The sequence below is a fragment of the Squalius cephalus genome (assembly GCF_949319135.1).
Source record: "Squalius cephalus genome assembly, chromosome: 12".
NCBI classification, from domain to species: Eukaryota; Metazoa; Chordata; class Actinopteri; order Cypriniformes; family Leuciscidae; genus Squalius; species Squalius cephalus.
The window spans coordinates 32,956,024-32,977,097 of record NC_137133.1 but is presented as its reverse complement, the minus strand read 5'-3'; the positions used below and the strand labels follow the sequence as shown (position 1 = coordinate 32,977,097).

The 21,074-nt window shown below is 36.9% G+C and overlaps 2 protein-coding genes across 2 annotated transcripts; one reads left to right on the top strand and one right to left on the bottom strand.

Moving 5' to 3' along the window:
- Positions 1–123: 123 nt before the first annotated feature.
- trmt6 (tRNA methyltransferase 6 non-catalytic subunit) lies at positions 124–10,561 on the top strand. The gene is made up of 11 exons (XM_079888244.1): positions 124–409; positions 1,728–1,858; positions 1,950–2,059; positions 3,645–3,736; positions 3,833–3,916; positions 5,159–5,283; positions 5,388–5,713; positions 6,703–6,788; positions 7,012–7,114; positions 8,587–8,673; positions 9,789–10,561. The coding sequence occupies exons 1-11, from the start codon at positions 300–302 to the stop codon at positions 9,984–9,986; spliced, it is 1,452 nt and encodes a 483-aa protein (XP_079744370.1). The 5' UTR covers positions 124–299; the 3' UTR covers positions 9,987–10,561.
- Positions 10,106–15,894, bottom strand: chgb (chromogranin B). The gene is made up of 5 exons (XM_079888237.1): positions 15,596–15,894; positions 15,327–15,373; positions 15,152–15,245; positions 12,893–14,760; positions 10,106–10,839 (listed from the first exon to the last, which is right to left on the bottom strand). Exons 1-5 carry the CDS (start codon positions 15,639–15,641, stop codon positions 10,783–10,785), a joined length of 2,112 nt encoding a protein of 703 aa, XP_079744363.1. The 5' UTR covers positions 15,642–15,894; the 3' UTR covers positions 10,106–10,782.
- Positions 15,895–21,074: the final 5,180 nt, after the last annotated feature.

Sequence of the window (21,074 nt, the reverse complement as noted above, 5' to 3'; positions counted from 1 at the left end):
TAAAAATTAGGATATATATTAAATGTACACGTTTATTTTTAAGTGACTAAAATCGTTTTGATCTGTGACTAGTAGTGTTCCTGACAGACTGCGGCTCTCGAAATCAGCACTCGATTAACTGGCCTCTCGGAACAGGAAGTGACAGAAAACAACACACGTGGGGAAACTAGGGAGCAAAGCTTGTGTGTGATTACGGTTGTTTTCGGATAGAAACTGCCACTTTTGCGCCGGGTTTGTTGAAGTGTAAACTAGTTTTTAAACATTCTCCGGGCGATCTTTGTCCACGCTGATCACAGTAAATGGCGGAGTGTGTCAATGACAGTGATGCTGAGAGCACTATAAATTACGGAGATTATGTAGTGCTGAAAAGAGGAGATGTCTTCAAATCAGTGCAGGTCGAAAATAAAAAGTGAGTTTAACAACTTTTTATTAAATGTCATCTTTCTTATAAGTTATAAGTCTTGCAGGTTCAATGGCTTTAGGTTTTGTGTACACCACCTTGAAAATCGATGGGATTAAAAAACGAATTAAACCTGCACATCAAAGAAAAGTTAAAATATTACAATTATCAGACATGTATTGCTTTCTGCGCTATTTCGGTGTAATAATCTGCAAAAGGTAAACATGACATAAACTTAGACTTCATGTCAGTTTTTAAATTCATCTTTACACTTAAATGATTGTAAAAGATTTTGTTGTTGATGCATTTTTCATTAGTAGACTTGTGAAGACCACTGCTTATCTTTAATGCCATATAATATAAAAAATTAGCAGCTAATAATCTTATCTGTTGTAAATCTGTCAATTGATAGTATAAAGTATAATATTTAACTCCTGTTTCACACCATGAAATCAAAATTGACTTATTGTGTTTTTATGGAATATTATGGCAACCTGTCACTCACATGAGATCCTCAAATAGCAAGCCTCAAGTACTGCCCTACATTTTTTCTTGTCCAGGAAAGCTTTCACTCGTCACAATAAGGAAGGAAATACTATCACAACTTCCGTCTCATGTCGATTTTAAAGGTAGGGTAGGCAATTTCCGGCGCGGCTAGCAATAGCATGCTAGCTTTGAGACCATGAGATCCCACCATCACTTCAGAGCATCTACAACGTCATGCCTCCTTCAAAACACATACAAACGCATACATCAGGGAGCAAACTAAACTACCTCATGTTTCAAAGCACATACCATTACAGTAATAATCAACTTAAAGAGCTCTGACCTGTAACACCTGATTGCTGCAGATTCATTTCGGCGTTGATAGTGTTGCCATTGAAAGGCATAATTTAGAGTCACGAAGCACTTCGAGTATAATGTCACGGGTTTCCATATCTTCCAAATTACAGTAGTTTTAGCGTGAACGCAGCATTCGCTTGTTGTTTGGTTCAGGAGGAACTGTAAAAGGTCTTTGTTTATGTTCTCGGTGACTGACGTCTGCATAGCATGAAGCGCGCTGATGACATGCGATGTCTGCGCGAACAGTTGCGTGGAGGAATGAAAAAACATACATTGACAGGCATTGTATTTTAATGTCCTACGCCTTCCACAGACATACTTATACATTTAGACCACTTAACTTAGTGATCGCTATCAAGATGTGAAGAGACTTTCAACCAGCATAACAGAAATGTTTCTGGAACAAATCACCTACCCTGTCTTTAAAGGCTTGTTGCTCGCCTCACTTGCTTTGATTTGACATTCTGTGTATTGTGTGTTTTAGGAAAGTGATCTTTGAGAAGCAGTGGTTCTTCTTGGACAATGTGGTTGGGCAGCTGTACGGGACCATGTTTGAAATCGAAGCCGGCGGTACACTCAAACCCAAGGCAGTAAAGCGTGCAGGAGACTCTTTAGGTAATGATATTACAGATTTGTGTTGTTATTTGTGTATTCGTTTATTTTCTCCTGGACGAGGTGAATTTGTTTCTCTTTTCCGCTGTCATAGATTCTAAAGAAGCAGGCCAGGATAACAGACATATAGTGGATGATGGCAGATCTCAAAAACTGACCAGGGATGATATTGAAACACTGAAAGAGCAAGGGTTAAAGGGGCAGGTATGTACCCGAGGAAAGGCTACTTTTACAACCGCATTTACTTAGGTGTGAGTCTTGAAATGTTCCATTCAAACAGCAACTTATAGTAACGTCTTAAATACTGTCTATATAGGGAATCGAACCTTTATTCTCTTACCAGTAATTAGGGTTGCAAAATTATGGGAATTTTCAAAGATGGAAACTTTCCATGGGAATTAATGGGAATTTAAGGGAATTAACAGGAATAAACGGGAATAAACTGGGAATTTTCAAAGTTTAGGGTCGGCTCTTCATAGGGAACTTAAATATAGTTGAGGAAAGTATATTTTAGCATAATCTTGACTAAAACAAACAGATGCCATTCAAATACACTTGAATATCCATGCCATTCCTCAATCACATGCACATAGCACACTGCTTACTGCATGGCTATTGAGACCACACCCTCTACTGGCACTGTGCATGCCTCCATCACATGTACAGAAGCCCAAAGCACAAGACTATTGAAGGCACACATTTGAGCCTGTGGACTAAACAAAGTGAAGTAAGTTTTGATGATATTATGGGGAAATATATTTATTAAATGTTTAAATTGCAAATATCACATACAAATGTATTCATCTAGTAGATAGCAAGCTGATAAGTTAGATGCTAAATAAGCTAGCATAACTTTTATTTGCCACATAATTAGGGCTGGGCGGTATGACGGTATAATATCGTTACCGCGGAAGAAAATGTCAACCGTAACAGATTTTTTTATTCCGTGTATACCGCGACATGTAAATAGGTAGGCGTGGTTAACTCGCGTGTGTGAGACTGAGACACTGATATTTGTCAAAGAAACATGAAGAAAAACTAAGAGGATCCACAAAAGGAATTACGTTTTCAAAATTAACGTGATATTTTCGGGGGGGGGGGGGGAGGCGCAGAAGTCAACTAGAGCAGTGCAGCACACTGAAAGTTTAGACATGCTCGCAACGGGGCTTACTTGACAACAAGTTCATATATCAATATTCTAACGAATAGAAATAACCTTAAATAATGTATCTATCCGTCTCTTATGTGTACAGTTACTTTCAGAGTGGACGCGCAAGCGGTTGCTGCGGTAATGAATATTTCCAAAATTCCCCAGCTTAACTTCCCATGGCAATTTACCAGAAACTTTCCGGAAATTTACCGGAAATTTTCCGCCCCTTTGCAACCCTACCAGTAATCATAGAGACAGTGACCAATATAATATCCAAGAAGGCAACATCTATAAAACTGAAAAGTCTTATAACTTATCAGATTTTTTTCCCCCAACCTGTTTACATTCACATTAGACACGACTGGTATCCGATATCTGTGTTTACATGAATCCCCGGCCAAAATGATTCTGTTGGTGATTGCTTTACTGTGGTTGACCCTCGTGTTTTGAATGGCTGTGCTATACTTATTTTCTAATTTACGTTGGGTGGCCTTGATTATTTGCTAGCGTGGATAAGATAAAAGCTTTCATGGATGTTTGCAGTGTGAATGCAGAATGGTGTTATTCATACCTGTATAGAAGGTATTTAGGTTGGTTACAAAGACATTTTTCTCACATGTCCTTTCATGTGCATTTAAGGAGATTGTTCAGCAGCTCATAGACAACAGTACAACATTCAAGGACAAAACTGAATTTGCTCAAGCGAAATACATCAAGAAGAAAAAGAAAAAGTGAGTTCAAACAGTTGATAAACATTTTTAATTCCTATTGTATCAATCACTTGAAAAATATAACCATTAACATGTACTTTGCCTTTCTGCACACAGGTACGAGAGTGACATAACAGTCCTGAAACCCTCCGCTCGACTCCTCGCCATGATGTATCACGGCAGAGAACCAGGAAAAATATGGTATGGGATCTCGGAAGACTAGTTCACTCAAAAATCAAATCAGTCATCATTTACACTTTTTCAAACCCACAAGTTCAAGGGTGTAACTTTGGTTTGAGAAGTGGGGGGGGCACAAAATGGGGGAAAATGTTTTTCCGATTTTTAAAATTTTTATTTGAATCTCATATCCTGCATTTACATACATTTAGGGACTATCGTGATACAAAATCAAGGAAATAATTAAGTTGATTATAATGATAAATTCTGCCAAAAAGAATAGTAGGCTACCTAACTATGTAAATGAAAAAGATGTCGTACTTTCTTTATTGTTTAATAGGGGCCGATCGCCAAGTCTTGAGAGAATCATTGTATAAAGTCAAAAAATGTTCACCATTAATGTTTTGTGTGTGAATAAAATTTAAATAATATGAGACTCAATTTCCACTGTTAAACAAACTTTTATTTCGAACTAACCGCTGTACCTGAAAATGTCAAATAAATCACTTGTTGCACGGGACGTTTGTCAGAGACAAATCCACCAAACCGCAGGGGTTTAGAATAGAAAAAGCAAAAAGCTTTTATGAACTGTGTGTGGTGTTGAATCATTATTTTGTAATATCAATTGCAGATATACAGCAGCAAAATGAATATGAAAATGTTGATCATTACTTCAATTATTGTCTTATAATTTTCTGTACAGCACAAATAGGCCTACCTATAAAGAAGATCATCGGGGCATGTCCAGTTTATTATTTTAAGTTTTCCTTCAGGTATACTTGATATGTATATACTAGAATACGTTGTGTTATCCAAACCTAAAAACATTTACTTGAAGATTTTAGCTTAATATTTTACTTCTTTAATAACATATCCACATGGTCACAGTTCTCAGTGTTATTTTATTGTTATTTGTATACTATTATGTATTAATAGTATGTATTAATATTTTGAATTGGCTTTTATTCTTTATTTTCAGTTTTTGTTTTAATTTTATTATGTGCTTTTTTCATTTGAATTCATTTTTTTCATCATCTTGATTAATTGCATATAACATAAAAGTTTGTATGTATATAAATGCCTCGTTTCATTTCAAGTAAACGGGTAAAATGTCATTTTTTTACTGAGTGTTTTATTTTGATTGCTTGCTTTACATTTTTATGATTTAATTAATAGCTTGAACCCCAGTTTGAGAAACCCTGCACTAGTACATATCAGGATTTGAATGTTTCATAAGCATTTATAGTATTTTTTCCACTCTTTTAGTCACCTGCGGTACGACACATTGGCTCAGATATTGACTCTGGGTAACATCCACGCTGGCAGTAAAATCATCGTGTTTGAGACCTGTGCTGGTCTTGTGTTGGGCTCAGTGATGGAGAGAATGGGAGGTAATCACACTTTACTTTTCACTGTTTTAATAGAGCTATTGAAAAACCTATATCAGCTGAGCACTGTTACACTATGCTGATGATCTAAATGTTTTTTTCCTCAGGTTTTGGCTCAGTGATTCAGATGTATCCCGGTGGAGGGCCAACGAGAGCCGGCATGGAGAGCTTCGGCTTCCCGTCACACTTCCACGAGACGCTGCACGACTTCCCTTTATGCAAAGTCAACGCTCTGCTGGCAGGAACCCTGGATTTGACGGAGAAGGACACAGATTCTCAGGCCAACGGCAGCAGGATCGGTGGATCTGACTCTTCTCAGGAAACTTCAGGTGTGTCTGAGGAGAAGAAATCAGAACCTAAGAGTATGGAGGTCAGCGTCGACCCGCAAGAAGAAGTGAGGAGAGCGGAGAGAGAAAGACTGCGAGAACAGAGGGTAAGAGAGTTTAACATTCATGTATCGCTTCGTGTTTGGGTGTTTCTGCAACTACTATTATGTCCAAGGGGTTGATTTAAAAAAACATATATTGTTAACATTCATTGAATTGGAAACATATTTCCATGCCTTCATTTATTTTTTGCTGCTTTTGCTTTTTTGTATAGATTTTATTGTTTCTAAATTTGAAAACATGAATTTAAAACTTTCAATTCTAAATTATGAATATCATTTAAATTATTATACATATTAATTATTACTTGGAGATCATTTAAACAAAAAGCTAATAACACAAAAATGTCCAAGACCAAACCTTGCCATTTTTAAATATTAACGTATTGAATAATTATGAATATCAATTATTATTTTGTTCAAAAAGTAATTTAAACAAAAATATCAATAAACACAAACTATTTAAAAGTATTTATATTTTGTCCACAACCAAACTTTTCCATTTTAAAATATGAATATTATGTATATAATTATAAATATTAATGATTACCTTTAAAACTCTCTCTATCTATCTCTCTCTCTCTTTCTCTATCTATCTAGATAGCTATCTATCTATCTGTCTATCTATATATATATACACACACTTTATGAATCTGATCGTTTAAAGAAAAATCTAAATATCCACAGACTATTTAAAAATGTGCTGTATTTAGTCAATTTTAAAATATGAATAAAATGTCAATAATTATAAAAAATTAAACAAAAGCTAATCAAACTGTTAAAAAATGTATTGTTTTGCCCTCGGTGAAGTGTTTTCAAAGGTCTACTTGGTTACCAAGGAGACAAAAGTTTAAATGAAGAGCAGCTTGAGGTGAAATGTGTGAAATAAAATGTGTGAAGAAAACAGACAAAAACAGTTGAACAATGTTCGGGGGCAACTTTAAATAGTCAGGCTGGTGGAAGTGTCCTTTAAGAGTTTTCCTAAAATCTCAGTAGAAGTCAAATACTTAATTGAATTCACCGTTCTAACCTTACAGGCTCAAGAGAAAAAGGTGAAGTTGGAGGAGAAGAGGATGAGGTTGGCCTCCGCTGCTGCTCTGTTAGAGGGGAGAAATGCAGATGGGTGTGTGTTTTTGTGTAGTTAAAGGCTTGTTATAAGCTAAAATGTTAGTTTTAACTTTATTGTCCAGCCCTAAATGCTTTTAAAACCAACTAACATTTTATATGTCCTGGTAGTTCATTGTGCATATTATGTATTGTAATATTGATGAGTCTTGTCATGTCATATTTTTTATTGATTTGTATGCAGTCTTCCAGTGATTCGCTGATTTGAATGTTTGTTTCAGGTTGGTGATTGCTTGTCGGTTCCACCCCTGTCCCGTGTTAATGGGTCTGCTGAAGTTCCTAGCACCATCACGGCCGTTCGTAGTGTACTGCCAGTACAGAGAGGTAAAGCGATTGATTTGACAAGAGTTTGATTTGACAAGAGTTTTAAAGAGGCAGTTCACCCAAAAATGAAGATTTTATAATCTCCTACTAATCGTCATGTAGATTGCCCTTGACTTAATACAAGCAGAATGCTCTTTAATGAAGTTAAAGGGATAGTTCACTTTGAAATAAAGCTTAGCTCAAGGGCAATTTAGCTTACCTCAAGGGCATCCAAGATGTAGGTGTCTTTTTTTCCGCAGTAGTTTCAATTTTGATATTTTTAGGTCAAACCGTTCTTGTCTGTCAGTCATTTAATGCAGGTCTGTGGTCACTGTCTCAAAGAGCATGCACAGAGTCCAAATTAAACAATTCCCCATCGTAAGTACACATTGATGGCCTAAGACACGAAACGAGCGGTTTGTGTGAGAAAAGCGGTTCCAAGTGATCTGAGGGCGCGCGCGCATCCTGGTGTGTGACGTGTACACAGACTGGTGCATAGATATATACACTAGATGTCGCCTTGTCTACGGCAGTTCATCGGAACGAATGTCTTTAAGGCGACATCTAGTGTATATATCTATGCACCAGTCTGCGTACACGTCACACACCAGGATGCGTGCGCGCCCTCAGATCACTTGGACGTGGCTGTGTATAAGAGGTAAATATAATACTGTTCGGTTTCTCACACAAACCGCTCGTTTTGTGCCTTAGGCCATCAATGTGTACTTACGATGGGGAATTGTTTAATTTGGACGATGGGGAATTGTTTTAATTTGGACTCTGTGCATGCTCTTTGAGACAGTGACCACAGACCTGCATTAAATGACTGACAGACAAGAACGGTTTGACCTAAAAATATCAAAATTGAAACTACTGCGGAAAAAAAGACACCTACATCTTGGATTCCCTTGAGGTAAGCTAAAACATAGCAAAATTTAATTTCAAAGTGAACTATCCCTTTAAAGGACCTCACTTAAGGACTTATTTAGTAAGATTATGTCTGAAAAGGTTTTGGATTTTTTTTATCATATGTTAATGTAGAAAATCTTGTATAATATGATTTGCTGTTTTTGTTTGTTTGGTTTTTATTGTATTTATATGATATTTGCATTTTTGTAATTGAATTTTTGCCATGAAAATAGCTTTGAATGCTGACATGGCACTAAATAAAATAGTGTGAATCTAATCGTCATGGTGTTGAACACAAAAGTGGTTATTTGGCAAAATTATTGCCAGGCTCTCCAAAGACCATATAATCAAGTCAAGTCACCTTTTTTATAAAGTGCTTTATATAATACAGATAGTTTCAAAGCAGCTTTAACAGTGATAACAGGAAAATGATTAATTTTCATCTGAAGTCAGTTCAGTGTTGATTCAGTTCCGTTGTAAATCAGGGTATACCACTGTGTTAAAAAGATTTGCATATTCAATTTGAGAGGAGTGTTTTGATAACTGCTTCCAGTAATATTTACTCTTTGATCTCTTCCGGACAGCCGCTGATTGAGTGCTACACAAAGCTCAGGGAACAAGGAGGAGCAATCAGTCTCAGATTAACAGATTCCTGGCTCAGGCATTACCAGGTAATTCTTCATCTCAATGAAGAATATTCATTTTACACAGTTGATTTTGCTCTAATGCCAGGCTTTGATTTATACACTACTGTTCAAAAGTTTGGGGTCAGTATGATTTTTTGGTAACACTTTACAATAAGGTTACATTAGTTGAATGTACATGAACATGAATTAAAAATTAACAATTTTTTACAGCATTTATTAATCTTAGTTCATGTTAATTTCAACATTTAATAATGCATTATTAAAACCAAATGTTGTATTTGTTAACATTAGTTAATGCACTGTGAACTAACATGAACAATGAACAGCTGGATTTTTTATTAACTAACATTAACAAAGATTAATAAATACTGTTGCTCATTGTTAGTTCATGTTAGTTAATACATTAACTTATGTTAACAAATGAGACCGAGGCCAAGTGTTAACAATTTTAAAGAAATTAATACTTTTATTCATCAAGGATGCATTTAAATTGATCAAAAGTGACATTTAATTGATTAAAGACATTTACACTGTTTCAAAGTTTCTATTTCAAATAAATATTTCAACTTATTAATCCTGAATGCAATGCATTACAGTTTCCACACAAAAAAATCAAGCAGCTTATTGTTTTCAAAATTGATAATAATCAGAAATGTTTCTTGAGCATCAAATCATCAAATTAGAATGATTTCTGAAGGATCATGTGACACTGAAGACTGGAGTAATGATGCTGGAAATTCAGCTTTGACATCACAGGAATAAATTATATCTTAAAATATATTCAAATAGAAAACTTACTTTAAATTGTAAAAATATTTCAAAATATTACTCTATTTTTGTCAAAAACAAGTCTTACAAACCCCAAACTTTTGAATGGTAGTGTACATCTATCAAATTCCATATATTAAAAAAAAAAAAAATCAACATTTGTGATGCATTTCAATCTCTGGATTTTCCCAAAATTGCCATTACCATGGTTTATGTAAAAAAAAAAAAAAAGTTGCATTTTCAGCAAAAATAGCTACATTGTTATACAATTACTATTATATAAGAAGACTGTGAAATAAGATTTTGGTCATACCGCCCACCCCTAGAAAGACTTTGATGACTTCAAGTTCACTTCTGTATCATTGTTCCAGGTGTTGCCCAACCGGACTCATCCAGTGTTGCTCATGAGTGGAGGTGGAGGGTATCTGCTGTCTGGAACCACGGTCGCTACAGACGCTGCCAAAGCTAGGAATCAGCACAAATCAGAGGAGCCTGCCGCCAAGAGGCTGAAGCTGGATGAGATTAGTTCGTCTTGTGATGGCTCTGCCAAGGCAATTAGTTTAGTTTAACTTGCTTAAGTGAGAAGAAACCAAATAAGTGTTGACTCACACATTCAGGCAGTGCTTTATTCTCTGTATGGTTGCATGACTTTATTATTCAAAGTCTACTTTTTTTTTTAGTTTTACCAAGATTTGCATTTAAGAGCTTCAGAATGTTCCCTTCATCGTTAATTATTTATTTTTTTAGCAAGATGTGGGGGATGTAAAAGATGCATTTACTTTTGTAAAAGACGCCATCCTCTGCACTTGGCGAATAACCAAGTTTTGCTCACAAAATAAAGCTTAGTCAATCATTCATCGCTAAGGGAAACTGTATATTTATCGGTTTTTGATAATGTTCAAAAGGCTTCCAGCATCAAAACACAAATGATAACTGCATCCATCAGCTTTGGTCCCATAATTACACATTTTATTAAATGCAAACAATGCAGGGGTTCTATTGAAGGCCATAAAGAACAACAGGAATTTTTAAACACGTACAGCATCTTTCACGTAGCATGCTCTTAAATGCAGTCCAATAGTACATGGGCATTTGTCTTTGTTATTTTAGATTATGTAATAAAGAGAAAAATAATTCACATGACATTTTCGAGCTAGTTTTGCTTTTTATAGACTGTCTTGTTTCTCAGACTCTCACATTAAATATACATGGACTTACACCAATAACAAAAGTCTTATGCAGTTGTAAATGGGTACAACATATAATGCATTCATATAAAGCAGCCCAAGTGAGCACACATAAAGCTGATGGAAAGTCAAATCAGGCAGCAGAGGAAGATGATGTTTCAGCTGGTTCTTGGAATGGTTAAGTTGTTTCTTTCATCTGTTGATCCACAGAGGCCAGTTTCTCAAGTTCGGTTAACTGATGAAAGAAAAGAGCAGGAATTAAATGTAATACTTCTGACTCTTAAGTGATGCTTAAAAACCACTGCCTTAATCAGTCCCCATGGTTTTTTGTGTGTGTTTGCAATCTGTTTACAATCGTTTTGTGTTTGCAAAGGTTATTTTTTTTTTAGACTGGGTAAACCCAGCCTGATCTGCCGGCGATTTGATTTTGCCCTGCAGCTCAGGCTGGAAAGCTGTGCATTTATCTCTGCTGCTTCCTTTACAAATTTGCAGGAACCAATCACAAACTGGCTTATCCACTTGGCGCGCTATTGGCGGGTTTAATCCAATCCAATTCCAGAGCTGTTGCGGCTCTGTCCAATTCCTTTTAACCTCTCGACGATGCTCAATGGCTTCTTTTTAGGAAACAAATCGCTCGAGTGGGTGTAAATAACACTAATTTTCATGTTGTTCTTTTTGCATAACCTGCAAAAATCACTCGATGCCATTGCTGCTTCTGCAAACCGCTGATCAACACGTTTGGTTTCACATTTCCTGCCTGGAGTTTTTGCGTTGCTCTGCAAAGTACGTCACCCAGATCATTGATCTGATTGGTTGAAGGACTATCCAATTGCGTATAGAGTCATTTGAACTATGCCAGCTGAATCACGCCTCTTGTGCAGTAGAAAATACATAGCAGACTCCCCAGAACAATGTTCAATCTTAAAAGATTGAGCTTGGTCTGGTGATAGCCAGACTATGTTCTTTTCATGAACAAAAGACAATTCCTTGCTCTAGTCCAGGGTTGTTCTCAAACTCCTCTACACCCTCAACTAAAAGTAATGTTACTGCATAGCTTGGAGGCATATCAGATAACTCAAATGTCCTTGTAATAGGAGAACATTTGACACAAGTAGTCACCAGAGATACTTTTTTTGCTGGGAGGTAATTACCACTTTTTGGTGCAGTTGGAGTTGCATGTAATAAAAACTGAGAAAAGGGTTATAGTCTACCCACGCCCTCTCTTAGTAACTCAACTTGCCCAAGTCCAGCAAGCAGAGATACAGATAAGCTACTTCAAGCAGAAAAACTGGCCTTGTTTTTCAAGAGCTCCATGGAGCAACGTTTGATTGCATTAATGTCATTGTTTGCTTGCAGTGCATCCCTGTCTATTCATAAACATCTCTGGTCAGTCCATGGTTTCTATTCCCGTTTGTACTTGGAATGTAGGCTTTAGGGCTCAGTGGGGCCATTTGTTAAACTTCCCAAACCATTTCCCAAAGTTTCACCAGCAGTACACATTTTGGATATCTTTCTTATCTGGCACACCAATTCCAGGTCTTGGTGTCTCTACAAACAAGTTGAATCAAAGTAGGAAGACACCCAAAGTGTGTCCATTGTCAGGAAAAAAAAATGTATCTTTAGGGGTAGAACAGTTTGTCAATGGGGCAGTAACCATAAAGGGACAACTTTTTACTTGTATCTACTCCTAAAAGGTGCATATTAGAGTTGTAATACAGTATGTATCCTTAAGGTACTACACTCTTAGAGAGAAGTTTGATATTTTTCTATATAGAACCCTAGGGTTCTTGACTCAGTTTTGAAGAACCCTTTATGTCAAAAAGTATCTATAGCAGGAGAAATGTCTGTTGCATAATACTTTCATATTTAATGAGTTATTTAAAAATTTCTAGTGATAAAGTATGTTTACCAGCTGTTCAATCCAAAAAAAATTAATCAATCTAAAAAATGAATTAAAACTAAATTCATAAAATGATCCCATAATGGGAACCCATAAAGGTTTTATATATGAAGCAATCCTTTAAGGTTCCATATAAACCTCCTTATTCTCCTTTTAGTGTACTGTGAACCTTTTCTGGAGTAAATAAGGTATGAAGATGTCCCTTTGAGGGTACTGCCCCCTAGTGACTTGCTGTTGTACCCCTAAAGGTAAAATGTATGCACTTTTTTTTCTAAGAGCGTACAGTTAAGGGTAAACTATCAACCTTGACCAGACAAGTAACCTTTGGTAACTCTCGGTGGGCAATCCTGGTAATAAATGCACTGTCTGTTGGATGAAACTACCATACCTCCTTTGGTGTGAAAAGCTTCTGTTGGGAGACATCCTTTTCCTCACCAGGTGACGACTCCTGAGAAGGCAGGCCCCTTTTGTACCGGAGGGTCTCGGCGACCTCTTCTAGTTTGAGGTTGGGGTGTTCAGTGCTTTCACCCACCTTGTGGCTTCTTTTATACCAGGCTGGATGGTAGTATCCTCTGTAAATCCATGGGGAGCGTTTCTCATAGACATCGCCTTTGTTAAGTAGACGTTCCTCTAACTCATTCTTTTTCTTTGTTAGGTACCTCAACGCAGCCTCCCTGTCCTGCTTCTCCTCTGCCGAACTCTTGTGTCCTTTCTTCAGCTCATTTTCATTAAGCACATGGACAATTTCCTTTTCCTCCTCTTCAGGTGAACGGAGCTTGATGGCCTTGTCTATTGACTCATGGAGACTGTGAGTCTTCTCTGAGATGGGTTCATCTTCATTCTGGAGCTCTATGGAGTCGCCACGCTTGTGGTTATGCTTCTTATGGTGGTATCTATGAGTGGGTTTCCAGTATCGTTTTGCAATATCCTCGTCTACCTCTTCGGATTCCTCAGACCTCTTTTCCTGAGAGTTCATGTCCTCAGATTGCTCGTTCAGCAAATCCTCGATTTGTTTTTGGTGCCTGCCATTTCCATAGCTCCTTTTGTTAGTGTAGCTTGGGAATTCTTCTTGACTTCTGTCATAGTCTGGTTCTTCAAAACCCTCATTCTCACTGCGTTTGTGGTGCTTTTTCTTATGGTGGTATCTATGTGATGGCTTCCAGATCCGCTTTTCTCTCTCCTCACTCTCCTCATCCTCTTCTTCTCCATCCCCGTAGTTTCTTTTGTGGGTGTAGCTTGGGAATTCTTCTTGACTTCTGTCATAGTCTGGTTCTTCAAAACCCTCATTCTCACTGCGTTTGTGGTGCTTTTTCTTGTGGTGGTATCTATGTGATGGCTTCCAGATCCGTTTTTCTCTCTCCTCACTCTCCTCATCCTCTTCTTCTCCATCCCCGTAGTTCCTTTTGTGGGTGTAGCTTGGAAAGTCTTCTTGGCTTCTATCATAGTCTGGTTCTTCACGTTTTTCTCTGCTGGCCAGAAGATGACTCCTTTTATACTCGTATGGAGGGAATTCCTCCTGGCTGCGCTCCTCATCTGGGTTATCACGCTTGTAAAGGATGGAAAAATGTCTTTTCTGAGGAAATTCCTCTTGGCTTCTCTCATCATCATAATCTTCTCTTTTATGCTTGTAGCCTCTTTTATAGAAACTTGGGAAATCTTCCTGGCTCCGTTCATCATCCTGTTCCTCACGTTTTTCTTTGATTCTTCTCTTCATAAAACTGGGGAACTCTTCCTGGCTCCGTTCATCATCCAGTTCCTCACGTTTTTCTTTGGTTCTTCTCTTCATAAAACTGGGGAACTCTTCCTGGCTCCGTTCATCATCCAGTTCCTCACGTTTTTCTTTGATTCTTCTCTTCATAAAACTGGGGAACTCTTCCTGGCTCCGTTCATCATCCAGTTCCTCACGTTTTTCTTTGGTTCTTCTCTTCATAAAACTGGGGAACTCTTCCTGGCTCCGTTCATCATCCTGTTCCTCACGTTTTTCTTTGATTCTCCTCTTCATAAAACTAGGGAACTCTTCCTGGCTCCGTTCATCATCCATTTCCTCACGCCTGTCTTTTAATCTTCTTTTCATAAAATTTGGAAACTCTTCCTGGCTCCGTTCGTCATCCAGCTCTTCGCGTTTGTCAGCTTTGAGAAGATCCTCAATGAGTTCCTCGTCCTTGACTTTAGACTCTCCTCTTGGTTTTTTCAGCTCCTCTTGAGCCAGTTGTAAAACATCTTTCTGATTTTTCACAACTGTGGAATGACCTGATCCTGAATTCAGGGAGACATAAAAATGGGCACAAAACACAAATGCAAATGACTCGTAACTCATTTCCACTCCATTGCTTATGCATTGCATGAATACATCCAATTATTATTCCACAGTCTTAGAATGAAACCACTGACCCATAACTGTCTCCTCCACCAAACACAATGTACTGAGATTAGAATTTATGACGATAATGTAGTTTGACTGTTTTCACGTTATATGTCCAAATGATATTTTGAATGAATGTATATGTAAGTTCACTCTGCAAACAGTGCAAGGCTAGAATAACCTTTCATAAGAAGTCACCTTTGAGTTAATCCAATAATAAATCAATGTTCTTTTACCTCAAAAATTGAAGCAACACAATACGAACAGTGCAAAGTAACAACGTACCTGGTGTAAGGATGTTTTTGCATTCTGGATGCACTGGATTATCATCAGTCTTGTAGAGCACCTTTGAAAGGATCTGAACTAAACACCGGGTAAGCTGAAATGAAAGAGTGTACATAAATAAAACGAGTAGAGAAATAAATGTTTATTATTCTCATAAACAGAAGCTACAGCATACCAGATCCTCTCTTCGGCTGTCCTGCTCAACTGGTATGGAATCTCCATCTGGGATAGTAAAAGCCTTGTATCATATTTGTGCAAATCGTAATGCAAAATGTTTTTAAGCTTATTCATCTCGATATCACCAATTATCCATACGTTTTACTTGTGCAAAAAACGAAAATTCCCATTGTGATGTACTATTTGTTTCTGCAGCATAACTGTCGTGTCGCTGACCATGGTGCTGAAATGATTTATGCAATGATTCTTTATGAAAATTTCACTTACCCGCAGCGAGGACAACAACCAAGCAGACCAAAGCCGCAAACTTCATGATGCACACAGATGTTGTCTGCTGTCAATCTTATCCGGAAAGGTCTTTGTCTTGTTTTGCAGACTCAAGAGGCAGAGACAAGCTCCGTTCCGCGTGCTGCAGCTCGGAGTGCGCGCTGCGTCTGTTTTGAGCGCGCGGGACACACAGGGTCTGAGCTCGTGAGTTCGTGGTTGCTTACGTCACGCCTAATTTGAAACCATAATGAGACCCCCACCACCCCAACTTAAATTAAATGATCTAATCTTCCACTCCAGCCTGTGTGTAGTATTGAAGATGCATTTATATCGGTGCATATATATATATATATATATATATATATATATATATAAATATACTGATTTATATAATTTTTTTCTGTGTCATTTATCACTTTCCAATCCAGGAGTTATATGTGTTGCGTTACATTAAGCAGGATATCGGGGCAAGTTGTCACATGGGCTTTCAAATTTTGAGTCAAGTCCTACTTCAAATGCTTGTTTTCTCTAGCAGGGTTTTGTGTTCAATTCAAACACATTCAAATAAATTATATAAACATTATAAATATTAACCCTACTGGTAAACCCTATATGTTATGGGGACAAAATGTCCCCAAAAAGATGGCAATATCTGAAATCTGTGTCCTAGTGGAGACATTTTTTGGTCCCCATGAGGAAAACAGCTTATAAATAATACTAAGTTATGTTTTGTTTTGTTTTTTTATGTAAAAATGCAGAATGTTTTCTGTGATGGGTTAGTAGGGGATAGAATATACAGTTTGTACAATATAAAAATCATAGTGTCTTTGGAAAGTTCCCATAAAACATGAAAACACAATGTGTGCGCGTGTGTTGCCTTCCAGTCATATGAAATCTGTCAGTCCAATATAGCAACAAGAAGCGGTATAATGCCAAATCTAGTTAAATCCCTGCAAGATCTTGCAATATTATTCATTTAATTTATTGTTAATTATATCTGAATAATGCCTATTATACAATATTTGAATAAAAAGTCTCCTTTCACTTGAAATCAGACAGAATGTCGTGCAACTCTCAGACAACCCACTTCATTCATGGATAGTATGTGTCATGAGGGAATTGTGAAACTGCAAACTAATGTTTGGTACAGGTGCTCTGTTTCAGCAGGATTGCACCTGGGATGCTGTAGTTGCTGTGGTAACGGGACCATCATGGGGCGGTTGGAGTTTTTTCAGAGCTGCAGAATGTTAAAAGAGGCTTTGATTTATCATCCACTCAAGCAGAACAAGGAATGGGCCACATTTTAGCCTGTCAAAACCAGGCAGAGGAAGCAGTGGCTGGAGAAGGATCAGTAATGTGGCTTTAAATTTTCATGAGACGGACAACAGGTAGAAGTGTAACGCTCAAAAATGCACATTTCAGTCCTCTATATCTGCCAAAATAATAGTTTCAGTAATGATTGACATTTGTTTAAATAAAATCAAAACCATATATACATAGCATATATATATATATATATATATATATATATATATTTTTTTTTTTTTTTTTTTTTTTTTTTTTTTTAAATAAGCTACAGGTCTTATTGAATTTAGAGTCATAATTTTTATACCTATATATTGTTTTAGGCATTTACCTGTACTTTAAAAGTTGCATTGTTGTTTTGGGCTTGATATCAAAACATCTGCTTTATTATCATTGTAACTATCCTATCTTTTTGTGTTCACATGCGCATGCATCACTATTAAAGTCTGTCTTTCATTTTCTCACGTTTCTAGTGTTTCAAGATGATTTGTATTGAATCAAATTAGTTTGTTGCGTTTATCACATACAGTAGCCTACATCTGCAATTAAAAGGTGTGGGTGTTACGAATGTAACATGGCCTTTGTGAATGTCTGGTTGAATTGTATTTGAATTCAGTTTACCACTTTTAACTTCCTGTTTTGCACTTGACATATTATGAGATATCTGACTGAGCTATATGATACTGTCAGACTGGCTCTGAAAAGCATTGATACATGTCTTTTAATTAAATATAGCATAATGAGTCTCATGAATAAATAAGTGATAATTGCATAGCCCTGTCTGAATATTTGTCACCATAATGTATATACAAACATGCACTGTTGTTTAATGTTCCAAGCTGCAACACGAACCAAGTAATATCCCAGAATTCATCATGTTTATTATCATCTCTCCCCCTCCCCTGGGAAATCCAGACCTTTGGCACGCTTAGGAAAAATCCCACATCCCTATCTATCATGCTTGAAGCTATTCAGCTGTGAAGCTCGAATGTAATGAATTATAGAGACATCTTGACTCTAAAGCCAAAACCCCTGTTCATAATTTATTCAGTCAAAAGTGAAGATTTTAGAGACACGATAAACAGGGAGAATTAGATGCAGGGTGCAAAGTACCTTGTACATATTAGCTTATGTACTAATTAAGTAGAGCTCGTATGGGTTGTCTGGCTTTAATCAAATGGAGGCCAGCAACGGCGCACGCGAAGACTCTGAGGGTTCGTTTCTTTGATCTTCTTTTTTGAACCCACGGCATCATAAAACGAGATGTATTTCTGAATTTGTTTCCAATATTGCCGGTGTTCCGAGGGTGGGAGGTTGCATTGTAAATATATCTTCCCCAAAGCGCTGTCAGCATACACACAGCACAGCAGATATGTCACAGTTAATGAAACAATATAATACTCCTGACACAGAAATTACGAGTTAAATGATTGTGAAATACAAAATTGCACACCTACTCATATGTGTTAAAAAAAACAACATTCAATGAAAGATAATTTCTGTAAGTTTTAATGAAAGAGATAGCCTATTAAAAACAAACTGCCTTAAAGGTATGCAACTTTTTTTTTTTTTTTTTTTTTCGCTCAAAATTACCCTGATTCACTATTGTAAGCCTGTTATAAGCCTATTTTATTTTTTAGACCTGTCGGCATAGTTTTCGCGGGAAATTGTGTAAATGCTTCACTCGCCTGTGTGTGGCCAGGCCAGGCGTCAAAGAAAAGTTGCTCTTGTTGCATTGGGTTGGCTTTTCTGAGATGGTGAGAACTGAGGTGAAATGTTGTAAAAGTGATGCGGAGATTGCATTTTCATTATTCAACAGGTGAGTAATATACTTTATTGGACAGATAAACTGCCATATGTCTCTCTAACAGTTGTGAGGGGTAATATATTCCTCACAGTCACACAGAGCCATATAGAGCAACCAAAACAATGTTCTTCCACAAAATGCATTCAGTTTTGTTTTTTTTCTAGCAGCTAGAGGGCCAAAATTTTGTGTACCTTTAAAAATCACAAACACCACAGGACAGTTGCCATAACAGCCCTGAACATATGCAAAACAATATTATTTAAATCACGCTTAGTTTTAAACTCCACTTAGGACGTTTGCGATATCAAACAGAGTATTTCATATTCAAGCATATCACAAAACAGGAAAACACACCTTCAGGCTTTGTATAAAAGGCCTATTAGACATAGCTCATATTCTTGTTGTGAGCATTCAATCTACATCAAACAAGTATCTTACAAATGAAAAAAATAGGTAGATATTAGCTAACGGAAACAGTGACCGCACAGTTTGGGGGAGTTTAGGTCTTTTGAAAGGGTGTATATTTAAAAACATAAAAATAGACGGTCAGTCTATTATAGTCGAAGCACTCCTGCAGGTGTGCAGTGAAAGCGCGCTGCTCTTTTATGTATTCACTGCTACCAAACCTGTGTTGACCTGGGACTGCATCAGCTCTCTTGTCCCATAAAACACAAATACAGCATCCTATTTAGCATAAACCAGGACCTCATCATAAGTATCCCCAGCCAGATCCATAATTTAAATGAAACCCTAATATATTTTGGTCAGCGCATCTTCTATGCAAACAATCAATCACTACACTGATACTTATGTTGATATTTCTGTGGGTACGATTTTAATGTTTTCGTCTAAAGTCTCTAATGCTCACACAGATTGCATTTATTTGATATACAGTAAAAACAGTAATATTGTGAAATGTTTTCAATATTATTACAATTTAAAATAACTGGTTTCTATTTAAATATATTTTAAAATGTAATTTATCCCTGTGATGCAAAGCTGAATTTTCATCATCATTTATGTTTTGATATTACATTGCTCAAGAAACATTTCTTATTATTATCAATGTTGTAAAACAGTTAATTAAACAACTGCTTAATATTTTTCCTGGAAACTGTGATGCATTTTTTCTTTGATGAATAGAAAGTTCAAAAGAACAGCATTTATTTGAAATAGAAGTCTTTAATTTCACTTTTGATCAATTTAATTCAGCGTTCTTGCTGAATAATAGTATTCATTTAAAACAAAATGTTCTGAAATCTGAGGTTAGAAAGCGACCAGACACACAATGACAAAGCTGAGAAAGAGTGCGAACATCTGCGCTTTTCCAGCTTTGAGTCCTGTTCTCATTATGAAATCCTCTGAGAGGAATATGTGTGAGACCTGAAGCGTTCAGACAGTCTAGATAATGTTGAAACTAAAGGAGACAGCAGAAGTGTTCAGTAGAGGAGTTATTCTCCCTTTACCCACTGAAATCGCATTATATTTCATCCAGGACACAGGCAGCAGTTCAGTTTCAGGACAACACTGCAAACATAAAGTGCAGCATCCAGAGAGAAACACTCAAGCTGACGGTAATGGGGCATGGAGGGTTTATTGAATAGAAAGTTTGACACTTGGGAACAAACAGCTCCATACTGGGAACATCACGACATGGACAGTTTTTTCATTCACGCAAAAAAATTGGTCCCACTGTATATCTACTCAACATGCACAAATAGTTGCAAGAATAAAAGGCTCTAGAAGCTTAAAGGGTTCTGTCATGGGTTTTAGGATTTAGTTCAAATAATAGTTTAAATCAAATTTTTTTTTTTATATTTCATTTTATGATCTTATGATCTATGAGCTTAAAGGAGAACTCCGGTCAATTTTAACATTGAGCTCAATTTTTTGTAAATTTGGAGTGCTGTCAGTACAGAGAACAACGACAAAAATCGGTGTTGCCTACACCGTGTTATCCTCTTTTTAAAATGTGCACCCTGTTGACTTCAATGGGGCAAGTTTTAAACCTGCTTTTAGCCTCTTAACATCCTTGATGTGTCATTACAAGTGCCCAGCCATGTGAGTGATTCCTTCAGAGTGAACGCGGGTGAATCTGACTGCAGTAGATGTGAAAGATATGAATAAAAATGATGTTATGTCAGCCAGCGCACATACCTGTATTTACATCCTGTTTTCGGTCGAAGTCCACAGTAATCGATTGTCGAGTTCACGTGCATAGGTTTAGTATGGACGATCATGCGCCCGAACTCGACAATCGACAACCGGAGCTCTCCTTTAATTTTAAACAGATCGCAAACATACATTATCCCTAAAATTTTAAATAACCTGTTAAACATGAAAGTATTATGCAATCATCATTTAAAA

Coding starts and splice junctions, on each gene's coding strand:
- trmt6 (XM_079888244.1), top strand. CDS start 300: ATGGCGGAGTGTGTCAATGACAGTGATGCTGAGAGCACTATAAATTAC. Junction 3,917..5,158: donor AGAGAACCAGGAAAAATATG/GTATGGGATCTC, acceptor CCACTCTTTTAG/TCACCTGCGGTACGACACAT. Junction 7,115..8,586: donor TGTACTGCCAGTACAGAGAG/GTAAAGCGATTG, acceptor TCTTCCGGACAG/CCGCTGATTGAGTGCTACAC.
- chgb (XM_079888237.1), bottom strand. CDS start 15,641: ATGAAGTTTGCGGCTTTGGTCTGCTTGGTTGTTGTCCTCGCTGCGG. Junction 15,246..15,326: donor ACAGCCGAAGAGAGGATCTG/GTATGCTGTAGC, acceptor CTTTCATTTCAG/CTTACCCGGTGTTTAGTTCA. Junction 10,840..12,892: donor AGCTTTTCACACCAAAGGAG/GTATGGTAGTTT, acceptor TTCTTTCATCAG/TTAACCGAACTTGAGAAACT.